The following is a 27,634-nucleotide window of genomic DNA, read 5'->3' on the forward strand; positions in this document are numbered from 1 at the left end:
AAGACTGCGCATTTATTCCCCTCCTGATTTTATACACCTATATAAGATCACCCCTTAGCCCTCTATGCTCCAAGGAATAATGTCCTAGCCTGCCCAACCTCTCCCTATGTCAGGCCCTCGAATCCTGGCAACGTCCTCATAAAGCTTCTCTGCTCCCTTTCCAGCTTAATGACATCCTTCCTATAGCAGGGTTACAAAAACTAAACAGAATACTCCAAATGCAACCTCACTAACATCTTATACAATCACCAACATCTCCTGTGTATATATATGGCAATTTTAAAATTTCAGATTTCATTTCATTTGCATTTTTTAAATTTTGGAACAGTATATGGTTTTTTTTACAATTGCAAATTGGAAGCATTAACTTTCTTATAGAGAGTTGCTGGGAATGTTAGCAGCGGAATTGTTAAGAGAAATAGATTGATAGAGTCATAAGAGTCATACAGCGTGGAAACAGGCGCTATGGCCCAATGTGCCCACACCGAACAACGCCCCATCTAGTCCCACCTGCCTGCGTTTGGCCCATATCCCTCTAAACCTATCCGATACACATACCTGTCAAAATGTTTCTTAAACATTGCATTAGTACCTGCCTCAACTACCACCTCTGGCAGCTCGTTCCACATACCCAACCATCCTTTGTGTAAAAAAAGTTGCCCCTCAGGTTGCTATTAAATGTTCCCCCCCCACAACCTTAAACCTTTTCAAAGCACTTCAGGTATCAGGGTAGGATTGGACACATGTGTAGGAAAGACTTGCAGATGCTGGTTTAAATCGAAGGTAGTCACTAAATGCTGGAGTAACTCAGCGGGACAGGCAGCATCTCTGGAGAGAGGGAATGGGTGACATTTCGGGTTAAGACCCTTCTTCAGACTGATTCAGACAGACTGATTGCAACACGTATTGGAAACTACGCACGTATATCAGTGTATGTTGTGGTATCTGGAGTCCAGTGATGGCAGTGTAGCACAGTTTGAAATGATACAGCTGTGTTATTTATCATGTAGCAGCGTGGGATCTTCATCCTACTGATGATCTATGCACTAATACTGAGGGAGTTAACATAGACCATAGAAAAGTGCAACACAGAACAGGCCATTCCGCCCACCGAGTCCATGCTAACTAACGATCTCCGTACACTGGCTCTATCCTACAGACTAGGGACAATTTACAGAAGTCAACTAACCTACAAACCTGCATGTCTTTAGAGTGTGGTAGGAAACCGGAGCACCCGGAGAAAACCCACGCAGTCACAGGGAGAACATACAAACTCCATACAGACAGCACCCAACATCAGGATTGAACCTGGGTCTCTGTCGCCGTGAGGCAACAGCTGTACTACTGTGCCACCAAGTGTCTATCAAACTTGATGCCTTGCTAAATCTGCACGTGATACCCCTCCATTCTCTGCATATCTGTATACCTATCTAAAATGTTCTTTAATGTCACCATCATATCTACCACCAGGCACTAATAAAGTTAGAGATCCAGTAAAGATATAGATAAAGCAGGTGCTGGTCTGCAAAAAAAAAAATTAGAATGCTGGAATAACTCAGCGGGCCAGTCAGCATCTCTGGAGGACATGGGTTATGGAACATCACCTATCCAGAGGTGCTAGAGGTGCTGCCTGACCTACTGAGTTATTCCAGCATTCTGCCCTTTTAAATTAGAAATTCCTTCCAATCCAGAGAGAGCCACAGGCAATTCAGACACCACTGAGTGAGGTTGTGAGGCATCTGGTTGACAGCAGAGGGAACTGAAGGAGAACTCCAATGAATAGAGACTCCCGGAAGGCACAGTGCTGGCTGATGGACTTGTTTGTCAGAATCGCCTGGATCGGGAGGATCTAACGTTTGCTCTGTAGTACAGTCCCACAAATGATCTCTTCAACAGGATCAAAACGATGTAGATCACGGCGCCTGCCAACGCCAGCCCGACTGTAATGACAGCATAGTTGGGACCTTGGATTCAAGAAGAAATCATTTAAATTCTAAGGCTGTGCACACTTTGTAATTGTTATTATACACAACGACTCTGCATATTTTCTGTATGGCACTGAAAACAAGAATTTCACTGTGACGTGTCATGTGATAATAAAGTATAAATCTATTGCAATAGGTTGGCTTTGCGGCTGTGTGCTTATTCAGCAACAGAGCCATTACGTTTTGAGGAAGGTAATAACCTGCTGGATAGACACAAAATGCTGGAGCGGGACAGGCAGGCAGCATCTCTGGAGAAAAGGGAAAGGTGACAATTTGGGTCGCGGCCCTTCTTCAGGTGGAAATTAGGGGGTGGCGGTTGGTTGAAGGGTTTTGACCCAAAACATCACCCAATCTTTTTCTCCAGAGATGCTGCCTGACCCGTTGAATTGCTCCAGCACTTTGGTATAAATCAGCATCTGCAGTTCTTTGTTTCTACCTTCTGATGAACCTTGTGTTGGAAATAACTGCAGATGCTGGTTTAAATCGAAGGTAGACACAAAATGCTGGAGTAACTCAGCGGGACAGGCAGCATCTCTGGAGAGAAGGAATGGGTGACGTTTCGGGTCGAGACTGAAGAAGGGTCTCGACCCGAAACATCACTCTTTCCTTCTCTCCAGAGATGCTGCCTGTCCCGCTGAGTTATTCCAGCATTTTGTGTCTACCTTCTGAAGAAACTTGTTTAACTTGGATACAAGGATGCTAGAATATGATTGTAATTTGAAAGGTTTTTAGAAAGGCAAATGTATATGCAGGGAAATGAGGATATGGATCACGTGCAATGAGGGGGGATTAGTTTAACTTGGCATCATGTTCAGCACAGACATTGTGGGCCAAAGAGCCTGTTCCTGTGCTGTACGTTCTATAATCCGTAACTGACACAGCGTGCAGCGGTAGAGTTGTTGCCTTACAGTGCCAGAGACACAAGTTTGATTCTGACCACAGGTGCTGTCTGTATGGAGTTGCTGCCTGTCCCGCTGAGTTACTCCAACATTTTGTGTCCACCTTTGGGATTGTAGATTAATTGGCTTTGGTAAAATTGTAAATTGTCCGTGTAAAACTGTAAATCGGCATGGACTCGGCGGGGGGCCGACTTTTGCATTGTATCTCTAAAGTCTGGTGAATAATTGAAGGCTCTGCCCTCTTCTACTATGGTCATGACATAACTTACAGAGGTTAATGTGAACCATTTAGTTCTGGAGCTCATGAGTTACCAATGCACACCCACGATGATAAGATGCAATGAGTCATTCTCTTTAAAAATATACTGCACAAAAGTAATTTCACAAATGTTCAAGGCATGCCGTGCTGAGGTACATTTGCTTCCTGGTAATACCGATCAGGAAAATCCGGAGTTTGAAGTTAACTAACTTGTGGAGCAGCTAAATTAGATCATCTAGGTGGTTATTTCTATTTAGGATGTTGCACAGGAACAAGATGGTATGGGTACTGTACGGGGACCCGACCTTTCCCTGTCAGGTGACCGTTGTCGTTGGGCCCTAGCACCGTGGACTGCCTCCAACCGGAATTGACCTGGGGCTCCAGTTGCAGAGCCTGCGGACTCACGACCCGAAGCAGGGCTTTACATCGCCCGGCACGGCTTTAACGTCCGCGGGACTTACCATCGCTCGCCCGCCGGGGGCTCCAGTATCAAGACCCGGAGCAGGGCCTTACATCACCCGGCGCGGCTTTAACGCCCGCCGGGGGCTCCAGTATCAAGACCCGGAGCAGGGCCTTACATCACCCGGCGTGGCCTTAACGGCCGCGGGACTTACCATTGCCCACCGGGGGCTTTAACATCGGGAGAAGATAAAAGAACAGGGGAGAGACAAGACTTTGCCTTCCATCACAGTGAGGAGGTGTTTGGAGATTCACTGTGATGGATGTTTATGTAAATTGTGTGTCTTGGTTTTTTTTTTCTTGTTTGTATGACTGCAGAAACGTAATTTCATTTGAACCTAATAGAAATGTTATTCTAATTCTAATTCTTGAATCAATCTTGGGTACTGATGATATCTGCCAGACTTTCTTACTCCTGATCACTGGGACATGTTTGGATTTTGGATCAGGAATAAGGTAATACTCATGGATAGTTGACATTTTGGGTTGGGACCCTTCTTCACGTCACATATACCATGTCTTCCACAGATGCTGTCTGAGCAGCTGAGTTACTCCAGAATTTGTTTGTTTTTTTACTATAAACTAGCATCTCCAGTTCCTTATGTCTCTATAAGATTGTACTCTACCATGTTGGGCCCTTAATCAGGATCGAACCCGGGTCTCTGGCGCTGAAAGTAAGGCAACTCTACCGCTGCTCCACAGTGCCGCCCCCAGTTGGGACTAGTTTAAATGGGACATCTTGGTCGCCATGAATGAGTTGGGCTTAAGGGCCCGTTTTCCTGCTGCATTTCTCTAGCAAATAATTAATAACACCTGGAAAAATCAATTAGTATTATAATTCTCACCCAAGTCCGTTGTGATGTGCACTGGCCCAGCCCTGACCTGTTGAAGGGCTGACTGGTCTGCCCATGGGCCAGTGCCAGGGACACACCCCTGTGTGCATGGGTGGGGGCTGGGTGCATGGGCACAGAGCAGCACACTGCAAGTGACAAACACCTGAAGGAGAGAAGCGAACGTCAATAGTCATTTGTATTAACAAGGAACTACAGACGCTGGTTTACACGAAAAGTGCTGGAGGAACTCAAGAAGGCAGGCAACATGTTTAGTTTAGAGATACAGAGTGTGGAAATAGACCACTTGGTTCACCAAATCCCTGCACATTTAACTCTATCCTACGCACACTAGGGTCAATTTACATTTTTACCAAGCCAATTAACCTACAAACCTGCATGTCTTTGGAGTGTGGGAGGAAACAGGAGCGCCTGGAGAACATCCACGCAGGTCATGGGAAGAACGTACACTCTACACAGATAGCACCTGTCGTCGCTCGAACCCGGGTCTTTGGCACTGTAAGGCAGCAACTCTAGCACTACATCACCCTGCCGCCTTCACTGTGGAGAACATGGATAGGACACATTTCAGGTCGGCACCCAGTCTGAAGAAGGTTCCTGACCCAAAACGTCACCCGATGGCAACTCTGGAATTTATTGAGTCTTTTACCCAGAGTTGGGGAATTAAGAACCAGAAGGAGAGAAGAGACTGAGTATGGAAACAAGGAATCGTGTACAAAATCATGAGGGGATGAGATTGGGTAAATACCCAGAGTCTTTTGCCCAGAGTTGGGGATTTAATAACCAAGGACATTGGTTTAAGGTTTGAGGGGAAAGATTTAATAGGATCATGAGGGACAACTTTTTTTACACAACGTGTGGTAGGCGACTCTTGCATATGGTCCCAGAGGGATTTCTATGCATTATATACTTAATCTGGGATTGTATGGCAATAATCTCACTGTATGCAATAAACTAATTTCACTCTACCTTGGTACACATGATAATATTGAACCATTGTATATGGAATGAGCTGGCAGAGGAGGTAGTTGAGGCAGGTACTATCACAATGTTTAAAAAACATTTGGACAAGTACATGGATAGGTTTTGAGGGATATGGACCAAGCCCAGAGCCATCAAATGCTGATCGTACGTTATTGATTGATTCTTTATCGGTTCAGCCGACAATTACAGGACAAGAGATTGCAGATGCTGGGATCTTAAGCACAATACAAAATACTGGAGGAACTCAGCGGGTCAGGCAGCATCTGTGGATGGAAAGGACAGGCGACGTTTCGGGTTGGGCCCCTGATTGGAGTAGGGGGAGAAAGCTGGAAATGAGAGATTGGGGTGGGGGGGGAGAGGGGGTTGGGGCAGTATAAAGTCTGCCATGTCTTAGGTGGAGGGGAGGGAGGTGGGGTGGTTGATTTGTCACGTGGGAGGTTAAAGGTTAGGGATAAAAGGGATTCAATGAAGTGTAAGGTAAGGAGAGAAGAGGAATGAAATGTAAAGCCAGAGGGAGGAATGTTTTCGAGCATATGATATATTGTTAATGGATCATTTCAACAGAAATACATTCACGGAATGAAATGTGTGGATCCTCATGAAGTTTGTAGTTCAGCACTAAGCTAGATAATACATTTCTGAGCCGATATGTGGGTAGCAGGTGCTGCCTGTGTGTGGAGTTTGCATTTTCTCCCTGTGACCACGTGGGTTTCCTCCGGGTGCTCCGGTTTCCTCCCACATCCCAAACACGTGCAGGTTTATAGGTTATTTGGCCCTCTGTAATTTGCCCCGAGAGTGTAGGGAGTGGATGAGAAAGTGGAATAGCCTAGATCTAGTGTGAACGGGTGATCGGTAGTCGGTGTGGACCCAGTGGGCCGTAGGGCCTGTTTCCACGCTGTATCTCTGAACTAACTCCTCACACGTTTAAATTATTTTCAAACATGCTACCATACATTTTAACGCTAAGATGAAGATGGCTTTTAATGTATACCTGGGCGGTGTGCCACGGTAAAGAGGATAGTTTGACAGAGTATACTTTCTCTTTTTGATTGTCGGTCTGGTGTTCCTCCACTGTGCTGTAGTTTAGGCAGCTGTCTCAAACAAAAAGAGAGAGTGAGGAGAAAATACTGTTTGATGTGATTCCAGCTCAACATGCATCAGCATGGTTTAGTTATAGTCACTTTGATGCTAGCTCAAAGAAAAAACATCAAGACTTGAACACAGACACAACTCCAACATTAAAATATAAGAAATAGCCACAGACTTACTTATGCAGCATGGGAATAGGTCCCTTGACCATTTGAGCTAATCACATCTGCCTGCGTTTGGCCCAAGTACCTACAAACCTTTCCTTTCCATGTAAGTGTGGCACAATGTTGCACGTGTAGGGTGGCACAGTGGCACAGCAGGAGAGTTGGTGTTCCGGTGTCCTCCCACATTCCAAAGACGCGCAGGTTTATAGGTTAATTGGCTTCTGTAAATTGTCCGTAGTGAGTAGGATAGAACTAGTGTGTGTGCTGATTGTTGGTCAGTGTGGACTTGGTAGGCCAGAAGGCCTGCTTCCACCCTGTCGCAAAGCTAAGCTGTGTGCAAATCAGTGGCATGGGTGTTTTGTTCAAGTCATGTCAAGTCACATTTATTTATATAGCACATTTAAAAAACAACTCGTTGGCCAAAGTGCTTTACATTTGTTATAAGAATAGTATAAACAAACAAACTACATACATATATACATATAGCCCTCGCTCAGTGGACGTCAGGAAAGGCTTGGGAGTATAGATAAGATTTTAGTCTTGACTTAAAGGAGTCGATGGAGGGGGCAGTTCTGATGGGAAGGGGGATGCTGTTCCACAGTCTAGGAGCTGCAACCACAAAGACGCAGTCGCCCCTAACCTTATGCCTAGACCGCGGGATATTCAGCAGCCCCAAGTCGGCCGATCTGAGGGACCTGGAGATGGAGTGGTGGGTGAGAAGACTTTTAATGTAGGAGGGGGCAAGCCCATTGAGGGCTTTGTAGACATAGAGGAGGGACTTGAAATGTATACGGAATCGCACAGGGAGCCAGTGGAGAGAGGCCAGGATCGGGGTGATGTGGCCCCTTTTTCGGGTGCCCGTCAGGAGTTTAAAGATAGGAACACTACTGGAAGGCAACAACTCTATCGTTGAGCCTCTGTGCTGCCCAAACTGGGCAAAGGGCCTGATTCCGACCTATATAACTGGCTATAAACTTGTGGAACCGTAAATTGAACAGCACCCCAACAGTGTGATCTTGAGCACCGCTTTCAATCTTCAAGGGGTGGCACGGTGGCGCAGCAGTAGAGTTGCTGCCTCACAGCGCCAGAGAAACAGGTTCAATCCTGACTACGGGTGCTGTCTGTGCGGAGTTTGCCCATTTTCGCCGTGACTGCGTGGGATTTCTCCGAGTCTCCTCCTACATCCCAAAGGCATGTAGGTTTATAGGTTGATTGGCTTCTGTGAATTGTCTCTAGTGTGTAGGATAGAACTAGTGTACGGGGTGATCGCTGGTCAGCACGGACTTAGTGGGACAAAGGGCCCGTTCCCACCCTGTATCTCGAAACTAAACCAAACGCCCCATTGCGTCTCACACCATCTTAATCTGGAAACATATTACCCTTTGTCGTGGATTAAAGAAAAGAGAGACAGGCTTAAAAATGGAGTCTCATCAATGAAATGTAAAAGCTTCCTTACCCCTGTTGTAAGAGAGTGACACCTGCTGAAGAATTGTGCTGCTCCGATATCTGACAAGACTCCACGTGGAGCGAGTGGGAAGACTCGTTGCTGTTGGCAACGATGCTGATGTATAAATGGTCCTTGCTGGTGGCGTTAAATGGGGAGTCTGGTCCAGCTGCCCACCAACTCGAGTTGAACTCTTTGCTGAACTGTATTTCAAAGCTGTAGACTCTAAAGACCTTGTCCGTGGTACTCTTCTGCACCCTGGTCTCTTCACTAGCATTGGTGGATCGAAGGAACTTGCACATCAACGGGACAATTACCCAATTCGGCTGCTCTGAACTTTCATCTCTGCTCCGACTGAAGATTTTATTTGTGAAGATGTAATTGGATTTATCTTCCTGAGAGGAAGAAATTAATTCAAGTGTGAGGCCATTAATCCAAGTGAGGGAAATACAAATAAAATGTGAAACTATACAGCACAGGAACAGGCCCTTCAGCCAACAAGTGCGTAGGAAGGGCCTGCAGATGTTGGTTTACACCAGAGATAGACACATAATGCTGGAGTAACTCAGCGGGTTAGGCAGCATCTCTGGAGAAAAGGATAGGTAATGTTTTGGGTCGGGGCACTGCTTCAAACTCTTCATGAATGAAGAAGGGTTTTGACCCAAAACATCACCATTTCCTTTTCTCCAGAGATGCTGCCTGACTCACTGAGTTACTCCAGCATATTGTGTCGACCTTCAATCTACAATGTCCATACCAAACATGATGCCAAGACAATCTCTTATCTACCTGCATATAATCTGCATCCCTCCATTCCCAGCATATTCATGTGCCTATCTAAAAACCTTTATAACACCACTATCGTATCTGCCTCCACCACCATGTTCCAGGCACTCACCACCCAACATTTAAAAAAAAAATGTACCCTGCATATCTCCTTTGAACTTTGATGCTCATTTACAAAAAATGACACAAAGCATTGTAGTAACTCAGGTCAGGCAGCATCTCTAGAGAACATGGATGGGTCTGGGAATTACAGACTATTATACTATAAACACTATAATAAATGAGACAATAAAGTTCAGTATATGTATATTTGTTTTCTCATTTATTATATTGTTCACACAGTACGATGTTTCCAAATTCAGTTGTGCTGCTGAAAGTAAGAATTTCATTGTTCTGTCCAGGACTCATGACAATAAAACACTCTTGACTCTCGAATGTTCCCCTCCCCTCGTGATCCCAAATGCAAGAACTCTACATACCAGTAACACAGTGCCGCACCCCGAGAGGGGAATGACTAGCAACAGATGAGTGCTATTGCCAGTGACGTTACAGGAAGCATCGTTGAGCTGCAAGCGATCGTCTGGTAGGTTTGCCACCAAAGTTCTTGGGACACACACAATCATGGAATCGGGCAAACACTGCAGATCTGCGGCAAACAGAGACAGGAGTGAGCTTTGCTGCAATGCTCCAACAAACCATTGTCTTCTTGCACTTGAGCAGTGTTCATTAAAAGACACCAAATGCTGGAGCAACTCAGCGGGTCAGGCAGCATCCGTGCAGAACATGGATAGGTGACGTTTCAGGGTCAGTGTTACAGCCTGAGGAGCATTACAAGCCAATCTTGAGTTTAGTTTATTGTCACATGTACTGAGGTACAGTGAAAAGCTTTAGTTGTATGCTAACCAATCAGTGGAAAGACAATGCGTGATTACAATCAAGCCTTCCACAGAGTGTAGAAACATGATAAATGGAATAACTTGAATAACATTTAGTGCAAGATAAAATCTAGTAAAGTCCGATCAAAGATAGTCTGAGGGTCTCCGATGCGGCAGATAGTAGCTCTGGTCCTCCCTTTAGTTGGTAGGACGGCTCAGTGGCCTGATAACAGTTGGGAAAAAATTGTCTTCTTATAAGGGGTGAGACCTTTAAAGCACCAATTATTGTTCACAACAATATTTCAAACACTGAACATGTTCAGATGCCTTCATTCAGCACTAAAGTATCAATAAAATAATCAGGGGGTCATAGTCATACAGTCAAACAATGTGGAACAGGCCCACCGGCCCAACTTGCCCACACCTACAAACATGTCCCATCTACTAGTCAATGTTTAAATTAGTATTACATTAGTCCCATGTTTAAATTAGTCAAATGCGCCAGCTCCCTATGAGAGTAAGAACCCTCCTTCACCCCTACATCTTGTTTCTTTAAAGCACCAAATACATGTACGATAATAATACAAAAAATGCAAAGGGAAATCCCTTTCCTACCTGCGGCACGTGGCTGTTCTTCAGGAAAACCTGCAACCATAAAAAAAAATGAAATTAATATTGAAAAATAATTAGGTTTATTATCACATGTGGATGTAATCAGAATAAATCCAAAACATCACCTATCCATGTTCTTCAAAGATGTCGCCTGAGCCGCTGAGTTACTCCAGCACTTTGTGTCTTTTTTTCAATACCATATTCTACCTCTCCCCATACTTCTTTAAGCCTTTCGATTCCAAATATCTACCCAACCTTCTTAAACACACAGCAACACGAGGAACTGCGTTACTTAAAATTGGTTAATTAATCCAGCATCTGCAATTCCTTGTGTCTCCTTTACTTTACCATTCAGCTCAGAATTAGATCGGAGTAATGGTGTAAGACAGCATGGAAACAGGCTCTTCGACTCTTCCCTGTCGACCACGATACACCACCTATACTAGTCACATTTGGCCCATATTCCTCTAAACCTTCCTATCCATCCATGTACCTATAAATGTTGCTATAGTACCTGCCTTAACTACCTCCTCAGGCAGCTCATTCCACATACCCACAACACTCCGAGTGAAAAAAGCTGCTCCTCAGGCTTCTATTAACTATTTCCCCTCTCACCTTAAACCCATGTCCAGTGATCCTGACTCCCCTGCACTGGGAAAAAGACTGTGCGTTCACCCTATTTATCCCCATGATCTTATGCACCCCTGTAAGGTCTCCCCTTCCCCTCCTGCGCTCCAACAAACAAACCCCCAGCCTGCCCAATCTCTCCCTGTACCTCAGTCCCTCGAGTCCTGGCAACATCCTCTTAAATCTTCTCTACATTCTTCCCAGCATAATGGCACCCTTGCTGTATCAGGGTGACCTAAACAGAACACAATACTCCAATTTCAACATCAATTTCTTATACTCAAGATGTTATCAAGAATCGCTTCCCGTAACAACACATGTTTAAAGACATTAGATTCAGAAACAATTACCAGTTGTGGTTTATCAATACATACCCAGCACAATACATACCCAGCACAATACATACCCAGCACAATCCAAATGCACCGTGGTTCTGACTGTAATCTGAATTAAAGGAAAATTAACATTCAGGCAGTTTTTATTTTGGAGTGATCCCAAATGCTCTACATTTCCCCTGTGTCACACAGGGGCAGCACAGTGACGTGGCGGTAGTGTTGCTGCCTTAGACCCTGGTTCGTTCATGACCACGGGTGCTGCCTGTACAGAGTTTATACATTCTCCATGTGACCACGTGGGTTTTCTCTGGGTGCTCCGGATTCCTCCCACACAAAGATGTACTGGTTTGAAGGTTAATTGGCTTTGGTAAAAATCGTAATTGTCCCTAGTGTGTAGGAATGGTGTTAGTGTACGCGGATCGCTGGTTGTCACGGACTCGGTGGGCTGAAGGGCCTGTTTCCGCACTACATCTCTGAACTAAAACTAAAGATCCCAATTAATCTCAATCTTCACTACCGGTCAGTCACAAAAATTGTAATTCAACTAAACCCAGTAACCCAATCACCTCAAGATGTTTATGTTTTTAGCTCCACTCCACAGATTAAACAAATGACCCAGAGAATTCTGCTATGGATTGTTCCGTAGCTTAAATCGCAACTGAAGATCCCATGGTACAATTTGCGAAAGAGTACAGAGTCCAGATCTGCTGGTTTCCTGGCCAACATGTCTCCTCAGTCAATCCTGCAGAGCCACAATTAGAAACAAATTGTATTCCAGAGAAGAATAGGGAAGACAGACACAAAAACCTGGAGTAACTCAGCACGATAGGCGGCATCTCTGGAGAAAAGGAATAGGTGACGTTTCGGATTTAGACCCCCTCCTCAAGCTGAGAGTCAGGGCTCTTGACTGTCAGTCTGAGGAGGGTCTCGACCCAAAACATCACCATATCCTTTTTTCCAGAGATGCTGACTGACCCGCTGAGTTATTTCACTTTAAACCAGCATCTGCAGATCCTCCTTACACAAGAACAGGGAAGGGCAGCTTAGATATGGAGCTTCAGAACAATGGTTTAATTTGTCCAAGCTAAAGGGCGATTGATCACCTCAAATGTACTGTTTTATGTTTAATTTAAATATACAGGGTGGAAACAGGCCCTTCAGCCCACCGAACCCACGGCGACCAATGTTCACCTGTTCACACTAGTTCTATTTTATCCCAGTTTTGCAACCTACACACTAGGGGCAGTTTTTGAGAAGCCTACTAATCTACGAACCTACACGTCTTTGGAATGTAGGAAGAAACCAGAGTACCCGGGGGGGACCCACGATCACAGGGAGAAAGTACAAACTCCATAAGGACAGTACCCGTGGTCAGGATTGAACCCGGGTCTCTGGTGCTGTGAGGCCGCAATACCGCTGCGCCCATGTGCCACCCTTTTCTTTGGTTTATATTTCCCTATTTTTATGGCAAAATAAATCCAATTTCGATGCAAAATTTCCCTGGAGTTAGTAACTTCTCGATCAAACATTTGTTTACTTTTTTGATGGAGACTCAAATCTTATTGAATTTTCATTTAAATTTCTCCTGAATTATTTGATTGATACCGTGTGTGATCATTGGTAGAATATATTACGTGGCAACTGAACTATCCTATCACCAACTAGAGAGCGGCCCTGAGCTCCCATCTACCTCATTGGAGACCCTTGGACTATCTTTAATCGGACTTTACTGTAATCATGTGTAGTCTTTTCGCTGACTGAATAGCAGCAGACAAATAAAACCTTTTCACTCTACCTCAGTACACGTGACAATAAATGTAACTATACTTTAATCAGACTTTACTGGACTTTATCTTGCAATAAACGTTATCCCCTTTATCCTGTATCTGTACACTGCGGACAGCTTGATTGCAATTATATATTGTCTTTCTGCTGACTGGATAGCAGGCAAAAAGCCTTTCCCTCTACCTCGGTACACGTGACAATAATAAACTAAACTAATATGATGATGTTCACTCTAGTCTGGCAATGGCCCCTCCACTAAGGTAGACATTTACCCCGAAGTTGTTGTCGAGAGAAAGCACACCGGGACTTGTTTTGGGACAGTGTGTGCACCGACTGACCAGGTAGCATTCACCGACACAAATCTGTCATCCATGCTCCAAGTATCGGACTTGCGTAACTCACGTGGACCCACGATTGTAAAGGCGGTGATCCTGTGGAAAACGTAGAAAGGAAAAGAAGAAATAAGGAGTGCCCCTTAGCTCTCGATATTTAAAGCATTCCATTGTTATTGTGGTTAAGGTGTAGTCTCTTAAATAGCAAGACTAATAGAATGGATTGATAATGATAAACAATAGAAAGTACACCACGTCCTAGGATATAGATGGGAAGTTATTGATCAATCTCTCCGGATGGAACACTTTTGATAGAACCAATGGTATTTTGGCATGCTTTTTTTAGTTCCTAATTTTTCACTAAATATTACAAGGTTTCAATAACCAAACCTAACTATTTGCATTAAAGAAAATGAAAACAGTGTTTTTCCAAAACCTGAATTCTTTGTTGAAAAAAAGACACAAAGTGCTGGAGTAACTCAACGGGTCAGACAGCATCTCTGGAGAAAAAGAATAGGTGACATTTCGGATCAAGACCTTTCTTCAGATGGGTCTGAAGAAGGGTCTTGACCTGAAACATCACGTATTCCTTTTCTCCAGCCTGATCCACTCTGTTACTCCAGCATTTGGTTTCTATCTCTGGAGAACATGGATAGGTGACGTTTCAGGCCAGGATTCTTCTGCATCCGGAGGAAACCCACCTGGTCAGAGGGAGAATGTGCAAACTGCACACATAGACAGCATTCAAGGCCAGGATCATACCCAGGTACCTGGTGCTGTGAGGCAGCTGCTCTACCAGCTGTGCCACTGTACCATCCTGGCAAAATGCTGCAGAGTTTCATTATGAAGCTGGGCCACATAGAAAATAATGAACACAAATCCTGTCTCAAACGTGTGCTAACTTAACTTTCCTCAGCACTTGAGGTAAATACGTTGTAAGTATTTGAGATAAGTGGTGTTAGATTTGCATGGGTACCTTTGATGATCCATTTATAAGATTTGATTTAGCCTCAAACAACCAAGGGACTTTGAATGAGGTGGCCCAGGAATATAACCATATAACAATTACAGCACGGAAACAGGCCATCTCGGCCCTTCTAGTCCGTGCCGAACACTTAATCTCACCTAGTCCCATCTACCTGCACTCAGACCATAACCCTCCATTCCTTTCCCATCCATATACCTATCCAATTTATTTTTAAATGATAAAATCGAACCTGCCTCAACCACTTCCACTGGAAGCTCATTCCACACGGCTACCACTCTCTGAGTAAAGAAGTTCCCCCTCATGTTACCCCTAAACCTTTGTCCCTTAATTCTCCAATCATGTCCTCTTGTTTGAATCTTCCCTACTCTCAATGGAAAAAGCTTATCCACGTCACCTCTGTCTATCCCTCTCATAATTTTAAAGACCTCTATCAAGTCCCCCCTTAACCTTCTGCGCTCCAAAGAATAAAGACCTATCTTGTTCAACATTTCTCTGTAACTTAGGTGCTGAAACCCAGGCAACATTCTAGTAAATCTCCTCTGTACTCTCTCTATTTTGTTGACATCCTTCCTATAATTTGGAGACCAAAATTGTACACCATACTCCAGAATTGGCCTCACCAATGCCTTGTACAATTTTAACATTACATCCCAACTTCTACACTAAATGCTCTGATTTATAAAGGCCAGCACACCAAAAGCTTTCTTTACCACCCCATCTACATGAGATTCAGGGAACTATGCACAGTTATTCCTAGAACCCTCTGTTCAACTGCATTCCTCAATTCGCTACCATTTACCATGTACGTCCTATTATGATTTGTCCTGCCAAGAATGTGTCATCTACAAAATTCTTAACCAGATGAACTGAGAAATGATTCATTTCAACTGAGGGTTCTATAACTGTGAGGCTAAAACCAGGAGTGGGTGACGCTGCTGGCTCAGGTAGACGATCTATATCATTTGCAGTATTTCCAGTGAATGAGATACCTTTCATTTATGCTGATGGCTTTTATTGTGAAGTTAATCTCATCATAATTTGAAGCATATATTCTTGCACCATTGGGAGGTGTTGGATGAACAAGCAATGGGCGAAAAATTCCATATGCACATTCTGATATAGCGTTGTCCACTGTAAGAAAGAAAAGACAGGCTTAGCTTGGTTTCAACTTTGTTTTTTTAAGTTTGTTATTTTAAGTTTGTTTTTTTAAGATTGTTTTTTAAGTTTGTTTTTTAAAGTTTATCTTCCAGTTTATCATCTAGTTTATCTTCTAATTTAGCTTATAGGTTAGCTTCTAATTTAGCTTCTATTTAAGCTTCTAGTTGAGTTTCGAGTTTAGTTTCTAATTTAGAGATACAACAGGGAAACAGGCCCTTTAGATTGAGTTCACACCGACCATCAATCACCTGTTCACACCAGTCCTATGTTATCCCACTATCTCATCCACTCCCCACACACAAGGGGCAATTTACAGAGGGACAATTAACCTACAAACGTGCACAACTCTGAGATGTGGGAGAAAACCTGAGCATCTGGAGGAAACTCGCGTGGTCACAGGGAGAACGTGCAAACTCCACACAGACAGCACCCGAGGTCTGGATTGAACCTGGGTCAGCGGTGGTGAGAGGCGATTCTAGTCTCAGAGAGGGACCATGGAGCTAACCTTCTTGTCCCTGACCCTCGGTGCAAGAAGACAGACTAGGTTCAGGCCTAGTTCCTTGCAGGCCTACCACCTACACAGCAGAATCCCGCACACATGTGTTTCCACCTGGATGAACCTCTCCATGAAAGGAGCAAAAACATGAGAGAGCAAAGATTTAATAGGCCCCTAAGTGGCATGTTTTCACACTGAGGTTGATGGGTATATGGAACGAGCTGCCAGTGGAGGTTGTTGAGGCAGGTAATAAAACACCTTTTCTATGGATGGCTCAATTGTAGTGATTTATAGTCTCTCCACTGACTGGTCAGCACGCAACATAAGCTTTTCACTGTATCTCAGTACATATGACAATAAACTAAACTAAAATTAAACCAAAAAACAAATTTGGGCAGATAAATGGAGAGAAATAGTAAATGGAGAGGAAACGCAGGGAGGTGGGACTGGTGTAGATGTGGACATGGGTCGGCATGGACAAGTTGGGCCGAAAGGCTTGTTTTGGTGCTCTATGGCTCTAAATAACCTTGGCGGTGGCGGTGGTGGGTGGGATGCTTACCAATAATAACAAATTGCATGGGGATGGAACTCAAAGCTTTAATGCTTTGAGTGGAGGAAGCCTCTTCAAAAGCAGGATACACAGTCTGTGTCCCATCACCGTGAGTCAGGAGAATGGTATCTCTTGGATACTCTTCAATCATCAGTTCCAAGATGTATGCTCCTTTAGTTCCAAGCCGATTGTAGTAAAGGACACAGTTTTTCTGCAAAGATGAAGGAAGTACAGGCACTTTAGGTTTATTATTGTCACAGTGCCAAGCTTTGTTTTGGCTGACATCTAATCAAATCAGATAATCCTATACCTAAATATAATCAAGCCAAACCCATTTACAATACGTAGAGCAAAGGGGAAGATACATAGTGCAGAATATATTTCTCAGCATTGTAGCGCATGAGTTGCATAGACAAAGTCCAATGTCCGCAATGGGGTAGAGGTGAATCGGACAGTACCCTAGCTTATGGAAGGACTGTTCAGAAGTCTGATAACAGAGGGGAAGAAGCTGTTCATGAGATTGTAGGTGCACACTTTCAGGTATCTGTATCAGATTGTGTACAGACGCATGTAAGTGCGTAACACCAGACTAAGGAACAGCTTCGTCCCCTCTGTTATCAGGCTTCTGAACGGTCAATAGATAATAGCCTATAGTTGCAGGAGTAGACCATTTGGCCCTTTGAATCAGCAGCGCCTTTCACTGTGATCATTGCTGATTATACACAATCAGTACCCCGTTCCTGCCTTCTCCCAATATCCCTTGACTCCGTTATCTTTAAGAGCTCTATCTAACTCTCTTGAAAGCATCCAGATAATCGGCCTCCACTGCCATCTGAGGCAGAGAATTCCACAGATTCGCAACTCTCTCGGTGAAAACGTTTTTCCTCATCTCCATTTTAAATGGCCTACCCCTTTTTCTTAAACTGTGGCCCCTGGTTCTGCATTCGCCCAACATCAGGAACATGTTTCTTGCCTCTAGCTTGCCCAATCCCTTAATAATCTTATATGTTTCAATAAGATATCCTCTCATCCTTCTAAATTCCAGTGTATACAAGCCCAGTTGCTCCATTCTTTCAACATATGACAGTCCCGCCATCCCGGGAATTAACTTTGTGAACCTACGCTGCAAGAATTTTCTTCCTCAAAATTGGAGACCAAAACTGCATATTATACCCCAGATGTGGTCTCACCAGGGCCCTGTACAACTGCAGAAGGATCTCTTTGCTCCTATACTCAACTCCTCTTGTTATGAAGGCCAACATGCCATTAGCTTTTGTCACTGCCTGCTGGACCTGCATGCTTACTTTCAGTGACCGATGTACAAGGACACCCAGATCCCCTTTTCCTAATTTAACACCATTCAGATAATAATCTACCTTCCTGTTCTTGCCACCAAAGTGGATAACCTCACATTTATTCACATTAAACTGCATCTGCCATGCATCTGCCCACTCACCCAACCTGTCCATATAACCATATAACCATATAACAATTACAGCACGGAAACAGGCCATCTCGGCCCTACAAGTCCGCGCCGAACAATTTTTTTCCCTTAGTCCCACCTGCCTGCACTCATACCATAACCCTCCATTCCCTTCTCATCCATATGCAAGTCACCCTGCATCCTCATAGCATACTCCACAAAGTTCACACTGCCACCCTGCCTTGCGTCATCTGCAAATTTGCTAATGTTACTTTTAATCCCTTCATCTAAATCATTAATGTATATTGTAAATAGCTGTGGTCCCAGCACCAAGCCTTGCGGTACCCCTTATGTCACTGCCTACCATTCTGAAAGGGACTCGTTAATCCCTACTCTTTGTTTCCTGTCTGCCAACCAATTTTCTATCCATGTCAGCACTCTAACCCCAATACCATGTGCTCTAATTTTGCCCACTAATCTTCTATGTGGGACCTTATCAAATGCTTTCTGAAAATTCAGGTACACTACATCCACTGGCTCTCCCTTATCCATTCTCCTAGTTACATCCTCAAAAAATTCCAGAAGATTACTCAAGCATAATTTTACCTTCGTAAATCCATGTTGACTCGAACCAATCCTGTTACTGTTATCCAAATGTGCTGCTCTTTTATCTTTTATAATTGACTCCAGCATCTTCCCCACCACCGATGTCAGGCTAACTGGTCTATAATCCCCTGTTTTTTTCTCTCCCTCCTTTCTTAAAAAGTGGGATACATTAGCTACCCTCCAATCCCAAGGAGCTGATCCTGATTCGATAGAACATTGGAAAGTTCCATAAGGCTTTTAGCAGTGTCACGGATACAGAGGCACTCATCACAACCTGGGCCAGATTCAACTCAAATTCATCAACACAAGGATGCAGAAATGAAAAAGATACAACAGTGCTAAAAAACTGCCAGATAATAAAATAACTCCAATCCAAATTACCTTTAGTTCAAGCAATTCTGTTCTCGAGACAATCATCAGGGAGGGGGGAAAAAAATCTACGATACACAAAACAAATGTGGCCTTTTAAAAGACCAGTTTAAACTGGAGCTTCGGAATACTGTGCCCACTGGGCATCAGTGGCGCAGCTGGTAGAGCTACTGCCTTACAGTGCCAGAGACCCGGGTTCGATCCTGACCTCGTATGTGTGTGGAGTTTGTATGTTCTCCTTGTGACTATGTGGGTTTTCTTCGGGTGCTCTGGTTTCTACCTACGTCCCAAAGACATTTGGGTATTGGTTAATTGGCCCTCTGTAATTTGCTGCTGGTGTGTAGGGAGTGTATAGGAAAGCTGGACAACATAAAACTAGTGTGAACGGGTGAATGATGATCAGCATGGACTCGGTGGGCTGAGGGCGTGTTTCCACGCTGTTATAGTGTGGGCTAATAACTAGTATGTAGGGATGTGGATAGTGCCAATGTGGTGACCACAGACAAAGGCTAAAAGAAGAGACATGGAAAGCAGTAGTGACAACACCCAAGTTTCAGGAACGTCATTGATTATATTATAGCGTGCTCCCATCACTGTAACAGAAAATTGGACATACTGTCAACTAAGTTAGACTTGTGGATAATCATCTCATTCTGTTTGTCACCTATTAATTATTTCTGAGCTCCATTCTGTGCAAGACCTCGTTTTACTGTTTGTCAAGTTTCTGTGCAAGGCTTTGTTTTATTGTTAATCTGGTTTCTGTAATTAAGACCTTGTTTTACTGTTTATCGAGTTTCTATGCAAGACATAGTTTTATTGTTAGGCAAGTTTCTGTAATTAAGACCTCATTTTACTGTCAAGTTTCTGAGTAATCTTGCCGTCTGAGAATATAAAAATCGTACCCAAGTCACATTTGAGAGATCAGCTTAGACTGGTGCACACCAATGTGCACCTGTTTTAATACATTACTGACAGCACCCAGAGAAGCTTCATCAGCCAGAGTATTAAGGATAGAAGTTGGGAGGTCATGTGGCAGTTGTATAAGACATTGGTATAAGACATTTAGAGTATTGTGTTCAGTTCTGGGCACGGTGTTATAGGAAAGACGTTGTCAAGCTGGAAAGGGTACAGAGAAGGTTTACGAGGATGTTGCCAGAACCAGAGGGTGTAAGCTATAGGCAAAGGTTAAGTAGGCTGGGACTCTATTCCTTGGCGCGCAGGAGGATGAGGGGTGATCTTATAGAGGTGTACAAGATCATGAGAAGAATAAATCAGGTAGATGCACAGCGGCTCTTGCCCAGAGTAGGTTAATCGAGGACCAGAAGACATAGGTTTAAGGGGAAAAGATTTAATAAGAATCTGAGAGGATGGTGGATATTTTGAACGAGCTGCCAGAGGAGGTAGTTGAGGCTGGGAATATCCCAACATTTAAGAAGCAGTTAGACGTACATGGATAGGACAGGTTTGGAGAGATATGGAGCAAATGCTGACAGGTGGGACTAGTGTAGCTGGGACAAGTTGGCCAGTGTGGGCAAGTTGGGCCTGTTTCCACACTGTATCATTCTATGACTATGACTTTGGACACAAACTCCACATGGTCTTTCCATTTATCCTACACATGCTCTTTCTGTAAAAATGAAGCTACATCTACCTGATCCAACTTGAGGACATGATGCTGGACACAGTGGACACATTCCTGCCTTTCCCGCAGTGCATAACGACATCTGAGAACATCTCCATTCCCCTCGTACACAGTCAGGTGATAAGTAGCCATGCAATTCTGAGGCACTCTGCGGCAGGAGAAAAAATTAAATGAAAGATTTACTCTGAATCCAAACAACAGTGTGCTGGATGCGCAGTCTGATAGTTGTTCTTAGTCACTAAGCCCTTCTTTGCTTGGTTGAAAGATACAAATGGAAATAGGCCCTTTGGTCAAAGGGACCATCGATCACCCAATCACACTTATTCTTACTTTAGTCCAGAGACACAGCAGAGAAACAGGCCCTTCAAGTCGATGCTGTCTATTGATCACCTGTTCACACTAGTTGTGTGTTATCTCACTTTCTCATCCACTCCCTACATACTAGGGGCAATTTACAGCGGCCAATTCACCTACAAACCTTCTTTTTAGTTGAGTTTAGAGATACAGCACAGAAATAGGCCCTTCAGCCCTGTGTCCATGCCGACCAATGATCCCCGTACACTAGCCCTATCCTACACACTAGGGGCAATTTACAGTTTTACCGAAGACAATTAACCTATAAACCCGCACGTCTTTGGAGTGTGGTAGGAAACCAGAGCACCCGGAGAAAACCCACGCAGTCACAGCCAGAATGGACAAACTCCATACAGCCAGCATGTCCGATGTCAGGATTGAACCTGGGTCCCTGGTGCTGTCCAGCAGCAACTCTACCACTGTGCCACCATGCTGCCTCGTTTTTCTCCAAAGGAAGGAGTTAGATTGTCTGATTACACACCATTTATCCTTCATCATAGATCATAGAACAGTGCTGCACAGGAACGGACCTTTCGACCCACAATGTTTTGTGCCGAACACGATGCCAAGTTAAAACGTTTCTTATTAAGCAAGTGGTTAGCCACCCTTTATAAGGCAGTGCTTCGTACAATCACTGAATCACGCTCTGTGCGTCCTTCCTATAAACAGCTCAAAGGGATGTAACAATATCAGCAGGCTCTCTTTGCATTGTCCATACTTGGGCATTTACTACAATCAAGTGAAACTTCTTTTCCACATCCACAACACAAGATTAACTCACACAATTGCAACAAACTACACTGATTTAGTGAACATAACGGTCAGACATTTGGTTTAGCACGCTAGCCTAATAATGCTACACCCAGAATGATTCACTGCTAGCCCTAGTTAATATTGTTTTAGTGTTGATTTACGTCATATAAATTAGGTTGCATGGAAACTGTTAAATGACAGTGATGGAAGAAAACTTTCCATTGCTTTACTTGAAGTATTTCCTGCACTTAATTGTAATTTTAGTTTAAGAGATACAGCCCTTCGACCCGCTGAGTCCACGCCGACCCGTTCACACTAGTTCTACGTTATCCCATTATTTCATCCACCCCCCCCCCTACACACTGGGGGGTAATTTACAGAGGGCCAATCAACGTACAAACCTGCATGCCTTTGGGATGTGAGGGGAAACCGGAAAAAACCCTCACGGTCTCTGGGAGAACGTGCAAAATCAACACAGAGACTGCACCCGAGGTCAGGATTAAACCCCGGTCCCTGGCACTGGCACTGTGAGGCTGCAGCTCTACCAACTGTGCCACTGTGCCACCTAGAAGTTAGCCCTGAGGATGCCCTTGGTAATGTTGGATGTTAAAGTTATGGAAATCTTGTCATCTTGTCTGAGTGATAAAGTTACCCGTCTGGTTCATATTAAATCTCACCCGTATCATCTTAAACATATCATAAGATCATAAGTGATAGAAGCCGAATTAGGCATTCGGCCCATCAAGTCTACGCCGCCATTCAATCATGGTTGATCTATCTTGTTTATCTTCTTGTTTTCGTTTCCAGCTACTCAGGGCACAAAACTCTGTGCATTCACCCTATTTAGGGCAGCATGATGGCGCAGTTGGAGAGTTGCTGCCTTACAGCGCCAGAAACCCGGGTTTGATCCTGACTATAGGTACTGTCTGTATGGAGTTTGTACGTTCTTCCTGTGACCATTTGGGTTTCCTCCGGGTGATCCGGTTTCCTCCCACGCTGCAAAGAACGTACAGGTTTGTAGGTTAATTGGCTTCTGTAAATTCTAAATTGTCCCTAGTGTGTAGGATAGTGCTAGTGTATGGGGTGATCACTTGTCGGCCTGGACACGGTGAGCTGAAGGTCCTATTTCCACGCTGTATCTCTAAAGCCCTCATGTTTCTTGCTAGAATAGTTAACTTTATTAGTAAAGTGTTCCATTCCCCCCACCCCTCCCCCCACCCAAACCTCTCTCAAGGTTAGTCTCTCAAGTACAACTAACCCCAGTGTACTGAATAGGGAGACTAATAGCTGGAGTAAATCAACGGGTCAGGCAGCATCTCTCGTGAAAAAGAAATAGGTGACGTTTCGAGTTGACACCCTTCTTCAGAAGGGTTTTGAGTCTGAAGAACCGAAATGTCATATATTCCTTTTCTCCAGAGATGCTGCCTGACCCATCGAGTTACACCAGCAGTTTGTGTCTACCTTTGGTGTAAATCAGCATCTGCAGTTGCTTCCTACACATAAACCCAGAGTGTGTCCGTTTGCTTTACCTTAAGACGGGTAACAGAGGAGGTTGTGGAGGGGTGTTGGTCGTTGCATCGTCCGAGCGCCTTCCCAAATCCGCAAACAGTGAAAACGTAAAAAGAAACCGTTCCGTTTCCCTCGGTGATTCCATAAAGAGTGACCAACAATCTCCGCACGACCTGTAACTAAATAAGAACCTTCACTTACTGCCTGAACATGGCAGTGTGGCAGGAGTGACCTCCATAAGTTGCACAACAGAGAGACAATGTCTGACTCTGGCATCCTCTTGCAATATCCATCCAATCCGTCCAAACCACCTGCTTTCTTTTATTGTCTGTGAATATCTTTATTAGTTTAATTTGGCTTAGTTTAGATTAGTATTGTCACATGCACCGAGGTACAGTGAAAAGCCTTTCATTGCTTGCTATTGAGCCAGCGGAAAGACTATAAATGATTACAATCGAATCATCCACAGTGTACAGATACAGGATAAAGGGAATAATGTTTAGTGCAAGATAAAGTTCAGTAAGATATTATAGATAGTCCAAAGGTCTCCAATGAAACAAATGGTAGGTCAGGACCGCTCTCTAGTTGGTGATAGGATAGTTCAGTTGCCTGGTCACAGCTGGGAAGAAACTGTCCCTGAATTTGGAAGTACGTGTGAATCTGGAGGTAAGCAAAAGCTGCTAAAAATGAAGTAAATAATGTTTAAAATGCTAAAAGAAACTACCAATAATTGTTAAAAACATTATTATCTGCAGTTTCGCTAACTGTAACGCTACAATGCTGTAATAATATATTAAGCACTCTTTGCACTACCTGTGTAACTGTGTATGACCCCATTGTACTCATGCATAGTATGATTTGACTGGATAGTACACAAACCTTTTCACTATATCTTGTACACACGTACAATAACAAACAACATTATACTTGGTGCTATTATAACATTTAAAAGACACTTTGTCAGGCACATGGATAGTAAAGGTTTAGAGGAATATATGGCGAAAATGCAGGCAAATAGGATTAGCTTGGATGGGGCATCTTAATCGGCATGGAGGAGTTGGACCCTGAATCTGCACTGTATGACCCTGTGAATAATACATTAAACAAAACTTAAACAATTTAAAAAAATGAACTTGCATTCCTCCTTGCTTCACCTACAGCACTGTAGGAAATACCCGTTAAATTAAGCCTGTGTCCCACTTTCCCGTGTTTCTCATGAATTCTCCCGCGTTTTCTCCTTGATTCAAACTCGGAGATGCCAGCCGTAGGTACTCGGGGCTATTTTTATTTACTCATGGACATTTTTCAACATGCTGAAAAAACATCCCGACTTACCTGATGCCCCGAGTACTTATGGCTGGCATTACGAGCCGCTACGAAATATCTAAGGACTCCTACAGCCTCGCTACGGACATTCCCCGAGTTTGAATCAAGGGGAAAACTCGGGAGAATTCGTGAGTAACTCGGGAAAGTGGGACAGGGGCTTTAGGCAGTGTTAGTGGGGGAGAGAGAAACAACGTTTATCTTACAGGTGGATAACTGGCCGGTGTTATTACAGAGAAATCATGCTACCTAAAAGTACTGGATACAACTAACAAACTACAACCAAGGGTTGCAGAAACAAGGAACTGCAGATGCTGGCTCACAAAAAAAGACGCAAAGTGCTGGAGTAACTCAGCGGGTCAGGCAGCATTTCTGGAGAACATGGACATGGTTCCATGGTGCGTTATTCGCCACATCTGCAACTGCACAGTGAGATTATTTTTGCATATACACCTGCGGGCACCGCCAGAAAGGTGCTCTTTCCCAAGTCCAAAGTCCGGTCGGACCGCGCCCTCAATGTCCTGGAGCAGTTCCTGCAAACTGACGTCCCACGGCTCGTTGTTATAGGGTTTAGAGAAGGGTCCCGACCAGAAACATCACCTATCCATGTTCCCCAGAGTTGCTGCCTGACCCGCTGAGTTACTCCAGCACTTTGTATCTTTCTTAGGTGATGTTATACATGATTATTGGTCTACGGAACCAAGATATGAATTGCACCAGCAATATGACAAGATGTTGTACCATAAAATATTAATGCTCTGAAACCATAAATTATTAATATTCAAATTATTAGAACATTTAAAAGATATGGTTTACATTTACAAACTATTTAATGGCTCCAATGAGTATTCTAAGCACCAACATTTTCGTCAATGTTAAACCAAATAATCTTCTAACAATGGCACTTTGAGATCTGTGTTGCTCCATTCTCATCACAGAAGTTTTCTTTCCCTATGAGGAACAGGGCGGCAGAGTGGAACAGCGGTAGAGCCGTTGCCCCACAGCACCAGAGACCCAGATTTGATCTTGACTTTGGGTGCTGTCTGTGCAGAGTTTGCATGTTCCCCTGTGACAAATTACACCAGGTAAATTGTCCCTTATGTGTAGGATATAACTATTGTGCAGGATAGAACTATCATATAGTGTGTAAGATAGGACTATTGTGTAGTTCTACACTCATGCTGGTGTGTAGGATAGGAACTGGTGTGTTGAGAGTGGATGACAAAGTGAGATAATATAGAACTAGTACGAACAGGTGATCGATGGTCGGTGCGGTCACAGTGTTTCTACACTGTATCTCTAGATCAAACTAAATACCATTTACTGGGCCAAGCTTAGGAATTCAGGCAATGCAGACCATATTTGGTAGTGCCTTCAACCTGCTAAACTTTCCTGATGTCCTGGCCACATCCTCGTAAATCTTCTCTGCACCCTTCCCTGCTTGACACCATTTTTCCTATAACATGGTGCCCAAAACTGAACACAATATTCTAAATGATACCTGACCCATATCTTATACAACTGTAACGTGACCTCCCAACTTTCACACTCAATACTGATGAAGGCCAATGTGCCACAAGCTGTTTTGACCACGCTGTCTATCTGTGACGCCACTTTCAAGGAACCATGTACTTGCATTCCTAGTTCCCTCTGCTCTACAACACTCCCCAGAGCTGTGCCATCCTGTATTATGGCATGAATTACAACGAACAATAAACCTGCCTACCTTACATGAAGAGGATTCGAGTGGAGATGAATTACCTTCACTCCGTCTAGCAGGCACCAGTTTGCAATGTGCCCGCTGACCTCCACTGCTCGGGATCTGCAGGTAGAGCAGTTTAACGCCACACAAATCTCATCGGGACTTTGTGGGCATGGCAGATTGATTCCTCTGTAATATACATGGACCTGACACGTACAATTTAACAGTCAATAAGTAGAAACAAAAAAACGCGGACGCCGGTTAATACACAAAAGGACACAAAGTGCAGGAGTAGCTCAGCAGGTCGAACAACATCATGGATAGGTAACGTTTCGGGTTGAGACCCTTCTTCTGACGTATTTTAGGAAGGGGGTTGGTGGGGTGGGGCAGAAGAAAGCTGTTTTTTTTGCAGGCAGATGGTTGGAACAAAGGCCAGTGACAAGAACAGAAGGTGTGAGACAGGTTTGAAGAGTCACGGATTGTGAAGCGAGGGGGAGGAAAGTAGCGGGGTGGAGGAGATGGAGGGCAGAAACAGGTGGGAGTCCAGGTGCGGTATAGGGGAAAATACTCTTCAAACCCATCTCCCAACTATTGTTCTTATCTCTGGCCTTTGTTCCACCCACCTGCCTGTCCCCATTCGCCTGTGTCGACTTATCACCTGCCACTCCTTGTCCTGCCTCTCCCCTTTTCCAGCATTCTTCTCTCCCCTCCCTCCCACTCCATTCAGTCAGAAGAAGGGTCCCCACCCGAAACGCCACCTATCCATGTTCGCCAGAGGTGCTGCTTAACAGTCAATAAAACCCAGCAAGCTAGATATCACGCGAGACAAACCGCACATAGCTTAGCTGTATTAGAAAAGACCTGTACCTGAAAGGTGTCATTAACCGAGGAAGTTTCCAAGCCAAAGGAGGCACCAAAGTAGGAGAATTGTGCAGGACAGCAGCCTTGAAGAAGGGAAGTACTTATTGCTAGCATCCATATGTGAAACTTCATTGCTGCTCACAGGCTGTCAGTGAAATCAAAGTGACGGAAAAGCAGAGTATTCAACATGTTGTAAGTCTCCTCAACATACTCCGGTTAAACGCACAGGAGAGAGGCAGAAAGATAACAGACCACGGTCGTCCATGAAACTTGGCCAGAAGCGATGGCGCGGGGGGGGGGGGAAATGTTTAAGACATTTCACAGCAACAATTGGTTTGTTGCTACAGTTGCTCGCTGTGATTGGCGAATACAGGGAAAAACGTTTTGAGTAACTGCCAAGATTGAAGCTTGTGA

At 44.1% G+C, this 27,634-nt stretch overlaps 1 protein-coding gene across 1 annotated transcript; it reads right to left on the minus strand.

Moving 5' to 3' along the window:
- Positions 1–1,631: 1,631 nt before the first annotated feature.
- On the minus strand, positions 1,632–27,634 carry LOC116984704. The gene is made up of 14 exons (XM_033039019.1): positions 27,227–27,634; positions 26,384–26,565; positions 23,355–23,507; positions 20,728–20,866; positions 16,688–16,889; positions 15,464–15,605; positions 13,427–13,585; positions 11,441–11,478; positions 10,411–10,440; positions 9,400–9,566; positions 8,147–8,529; positions 6,429–6,528; positions 4,448–4,598; positions 1,632–1,964 (listed from the first exon to the last, which is right to left on the minus strand). The coding sequence occupies exons 1-14, from the start codon at positions 27,350–27,352 to the stop codon at positions 1,825–1,827; spliced, it is 2,112 nt and encodes a 703-aa protein (XP_032894910.1). The 5' UTR covers positions 27,353–27,634; the 3' UTR covers positions 1,632–1,824.

This window comes from Amblyraja radiata, chromosome 20 (genome assembly GCF_010909765.2).
Source record: "Amblyraja radiata isolate CabotCenter1 chromosome 20, sAmbRad1.1.pri, whole genome shotgun sequence".
NCBI lineage: Eukaryota > Metazoa > Chordata > Chondrichthyes > Rajiformes > Rajidae > Amblyraja > Amblyraja radiata.

Bases quoted from the DNA above. Each gene is read 5' to 3' on its own strand.
- LOC116984704 (XM_033039019.1), bottom strand. From the start codon at position 27,352: ATGAAGTTTCACATATGGATGCTAGCAATAAGTACTTCCCTTCTTCAA. The intron at 23,508-26,383 runs GTAGGCAGGTTT...ATTTAGTTACAG, and splicing joins TCGAATCCTCTTCATGTAAG to GTCGTGCGGAGATTGTTGGT. The intron at 20,867-23,354 runs GTAAAGCAAACG...CTCCTGCCGCAG, and splicing joins CCTCTGTTACCCGTCTTAAG to AGTGCCTCAGAATTGCATGG.